Genomic DNA, 4,437 nt, shown 5'->3' with positions numbered 1-4,437 from the left:
GATGAGGAAGCAGGTTGAGAGAGGTTAGGTGACTTGACTGAAATTACATAGCTGGTGAGTTAGTAGAGCTGGGATTTGAATCAGGCTGCCCTTGGTCTTCCATAAATGAGTGTTGAGTTCTTGGCAGGTAGCTTCCAGATGCTCAGGAGCAACTCCTTTGATGAAGAACATGCTCCTTTCCAGGTACTTGAGCTCCTATTCTTATATACAGTCGTGGCAAAAGGAGGTTTACAGTTGTAAGTACATGAAACAGAGTTTATTCTTGTATTATTTATTTATTATTTATTATTATTATTAACCTACTTTTGCCCTGTACTTTAGGTAAGGCCTTTATTACACCAAATGATAAGTTAATTCAGAACAAAGAGAGGTGAAGGGCATAAAAGTAGTTATTCTGGACAAGTCATCTGGAAGAAGCTGGGAGTCTCTCCTTGCCTGATCTCCAGAGGGAGTGAATCAGAAGAAAACAACAGTAGAGTGTAGCAGAAGAGGGTTCACAGGCAAAAAGAAGGAAGCTGGAAGAGTCTCTAGTGATTCACCTTTACCATGGAGAGGGTTCCGTAGCCATGCCAGTCACCTTCCAGCCCACAGCTCAGAGATCATTGAATTAAACAGAAGTGGCAAGGGTTCATTTGAACACTTGTGATGATAACCCACTTCCTACCTTGCATCATTTTCCAGTGCCCTACAATCTTCTTCTCCCACACATTTTTTCATTGGCTCTAACTCAAATATAAGTGAGAGGTCCAGGAAGTGAGAACATCAAGGCCTTCACCTTGGCCTCGATCTCTTTCCTGGAATATTAGAACATTATGGTCTGCATATACTTTTCCAACTTCATTTTCTCCATTTGTGCAAACAGGACTGAAGCAAGATGAACAGAGATAGCATAAAAGTTTCTTGAGTGGCAGCTCAGGGACTGAGGAAACTTGATTCAATTATTTAAAGGCTGAATGGAAGAAGAAAATAGAAAGAAGAGAGCAAGGCTGTCTCATTTATGGCTGGATTATTCGGCTCTCCATTTTCTCCACACCAAAGAAAGAGCACTAAAGCATGGACATGCCTAAAACAATTTCTTACCTAAATGTACCTGTCTTCTGAGTATAGCCTTATTCATGCATTTTGCACAGCAATATATGTAGACAATCACATGCTCAGTCAAACACACAGTGTGCTCATTCATAGAATGGACCAGTTTTACATATATCATTTCCCAAGGTCCCACACCCTACTCAGATTTTTCTCTTCTTGACCCTTTGGCCACCACCAAAGCTAAAATCCCCTCAAGATATGTTTGGACCAGGCTGAATGATGGAAACTCAGGAAGGGAAATAGCACAGAAGAGAAAATAGAAAACACATGGAAGACAGGATGATGAGACAGAAAGGGACAGGTGACTTGTTCAATATTACACAGCCACAGTTGGCACTGAGATGGGAAAGCAGGCATCCTGGTCCAGGGGTCCTCCTTTCTTCCTGCTCTATCTCTCTGGGTATGCATAGGTGATGCAAGGGTTTGCAAGGAGTATTGCAGCTTAAGGTAAAGGATACAAATGGGTTATTTCCAGATGGCCCAATTACTCAGATATCTGTGTCCCAACTAGCAACTAGAACACAGTCACATTTCATTCTATTAGAAACCAGTGTAGGAAAGGTACATTTCTCTCTCTCTCTTTCTCTACTCTCTAATGTCTATTTCTTATTTTTTTTTCTTTCCTCTTCATCCTCATCTCCTCTCGCCTCTAAGTTCCCCTTCTTAAATTTTCTTACTAATCTCCCCTCTTTTTCAAATTCTTAATCACTGGCTGTCTAGTGGATAAGAGAAAAAAAGAGAAAGTACATGTAGGTGAAGGAAGATCAGGGAATATAGAGAACATAGATAATGGACAAATAGAAGGGGTGGAGATGTGTAGGAGCTCAGTACTATCATTTGACCAAGTTTAGTCTCCATATTTGCTTATAGTGAGTGGTTCCACTCCTAATTATTAAAATTCGCTTATCTCCTTTTTCTTCCATGTACCTTTGATTTCTATAAGAAAGTATACTTCATATGCAATCATCTCTTAATAACTTTATCAAATTACTTATTATGGCCAAATCAGCCTGACATCTAACATTGGCCAATTCTGCATGACTTCACCTGGTTCTACCAGCATCCATACTGGACACCTAAGGCAAGAATGGAATCCTAGTACTAACATTAGCCTAGGAATGTTATGGTGGTAGCAGACTACAAGAGATTCAACTCCTCAACGTGTGCTTTGCTGTTCCTGGTCAGAACCCAGTTTCTGAGCCTCATCTATGAGCAACCATGGGCTCCGTGACTTGAAAAACCCATCCAAAATCTCCTTGTTTTCCTTTCTCTTCTTCTCCTAAGTCCTGACCTTTCCATCTTGAAAAGTAGCCACATTTTAGTCTTTCATCCAATCTTCCTGAACTTTGATAATTACATTACCCTTATATTGTCAGATGATTCAAAAGAAAATAAAGGCAAAAGAGGATTCACAGGCAGAAAGAAGAAAGCTCTAAGAGTTCCTAGCCCTCATCTTTACCATGGAGAGGATTCTACAACCATGACATCATTGAATTAGACACAAATGTAAAGGAGCCCTAGTAAAGATAACTTCACTTCCTGCCTTGCATCATTTCCTACTGTTCTACAATCTTCTCATCCTGGATGTTTTTCATGCTGTATAATTCAAATATTTCCTGCTGCTATTTCCATTTCAGCCACAGCATAAGAATAAATCCCAATACCTTCACCTGTCAAGACTTCCTATGGCTAAGGGTAAGACAGTAAGGTCTTCTATACTACCTAACCTTGACCTGGCCATGCAATTCACAAACCACAGCCATCAGAACCCAAACTCCTTCCTGCTTGTGGGAATTCCTGGCCTGGAGGCATCCCACTTTTGGATTGCATTTCCCTTCTGCTCCATGTATACCCTGGCAGTGCTCGGCAACATGGTGTTGCTGCTGGTGGTGCGCTCAGAGCCTGCACTGCACCAGCCCATGTACCTGTTCCTATGCATGCTGTCCATCATTGATCTGGTGCTCTGCACTTCTACTGTGCCCAAGCTCCTTGCACTTTTTTGGGCAAATGCTGCTGAGATTGCCTTTGAAGCCTGTGCTGCTCAGATGTTCTTTATCCATGGCTTCTCAGCTGTAGAATCTGGTATCCTGCTAGCAATGGCCTTTGACCGTTACTTGGCCATCTGCCGGCCACTACACTATGGGTCATTTCTGCCGCCAGAGGCTGTGGGCAAGCTGGGGGCTGCTGCTGTGTTTCGTGGCTTGGGGCTCATGACTCCACTCACCTGCTTGCTGGCAAGGCTGAGCTACTGTAGCCGAGTGGTGGCCCACTCCTACTGTGAACACATGGCTGTGGTGAAGCTGGCTTGTGGAGGCACACAGCCAAACAACATCTATGGCATCACTGCTGCCACACTGGTGGTGGGCACTGACTCCATCTGCATTGCTGTCTCCTATGCACTCATCCTCCGGGCTGTGCTAGGCCTCTCCTCTAAGGAGGCAAGGGCTAAGACCTTTGGCACCTGTGGCTCCCACCTTGGTGTCATTCTTCTCTTCTATACACCGGGGCTCTTCTCATTCTACACACAGCGCTTTGGCCAGCATGTGCCCCGGCACATCCACATCCTCCTGGCTGACCTCTACCTCGTTGTGCCACCCATGCTCAACCCCATCATCTATGGCATGAAGACCAAACAGATCCGGGATGGGGCTCTCCGACTGCTGAAGTGGGGCCCTGCACGGTCATAAAGTCTTCAACCCCACCCTGGAACCCTATCCTCTTCCCTTAATCCTTGGGAAAGATGTTTAAGAGACCAGTGAATCTTAAATGTCAAACTCTGTCTTCCTAGCACCGGAAATTGCTGATATCAAGGATGTTACTCTAAATCAGGGGTCCTCAAACTACGGCCCGCGGGCCACATGCGGCCCGCCAAGGACATTTATCCGGCCCGCTGGGTGCCGCTGCCTGTCCTGCTTAGCAGCTGACACGTCCCGGGTCCGCAGTGCACATAGGAATTTGTTCATAATTTTTTTTTAAACTATAGTCCGGCCCTCCAACGGTCTGAGGGACAGTGAACTGGCCCCCTGTTTAAAAAGTTTGAGGACCCCTGCTCTAAATAAAGCTATTGTTCAGTGACTTTTTTAGTTGCAGTCTTCATGGCATTGTAATACAAAAAGAATTACACCTTGTGGCCAGGATCATTGCACTCTCCCCTCCTTTCATTTTGGTCCAACTGATCCATTATAACATATTCTGTTCTGTTCTCATCTCTTCAAGCCCACCTGTTCTCCTCACCTGAGGGTCAATTTTAGGATCCTCTTTTGGTCCTTTCTGACACCTGCTCTTTAAGCATTCTTCCAGCAGGATTAGGGGTCTAAGCCTTTCTCAGGACATCACTTTTCTTTA

At 44.3% G+C, this 4,437-nt stretch overlaps 1 protein-coding gene across 1 annotated transcript; it reads left to right on the top strand.

Annotated features, from left to right (window-relative positions):
- Window positions 1-2,777: 2,777 nt before the first annotated feature.
- On the top strand, window positions 2,778-3,779 carry LOC308233327 (olfactory receptor 52P1-like; the record flags this gene model as incomplete). Its single annotated transcript, XM_080640252.1, has 1 exon — window positions 2,778-3,779. One exon carries the CDS (start codon window positions 2,778-2,780, stop codon window positions 3,777-3,779), a length of 1,002 nt encoding a protein of 333 aa, XP_080496378.1.
- Window positions 3,780-4,437: the final 658 nt, after the last annotated feature.

Source organism: Plecotus auritus (assembly GCF_963455305.1).
Source record: "Plecotus auritus genome assembly, chromosome: 9".
NCBI lineage: Eukaryota > Metazoa > Chordata > Mammalia > Chiroptera > Vespertilionidae > Plecotus > Plecotus auritus.
Note: the sequence above shows the minus strand (reverse complement) of the source record. Positions and strands in the feature narration are given on the sequence as shown.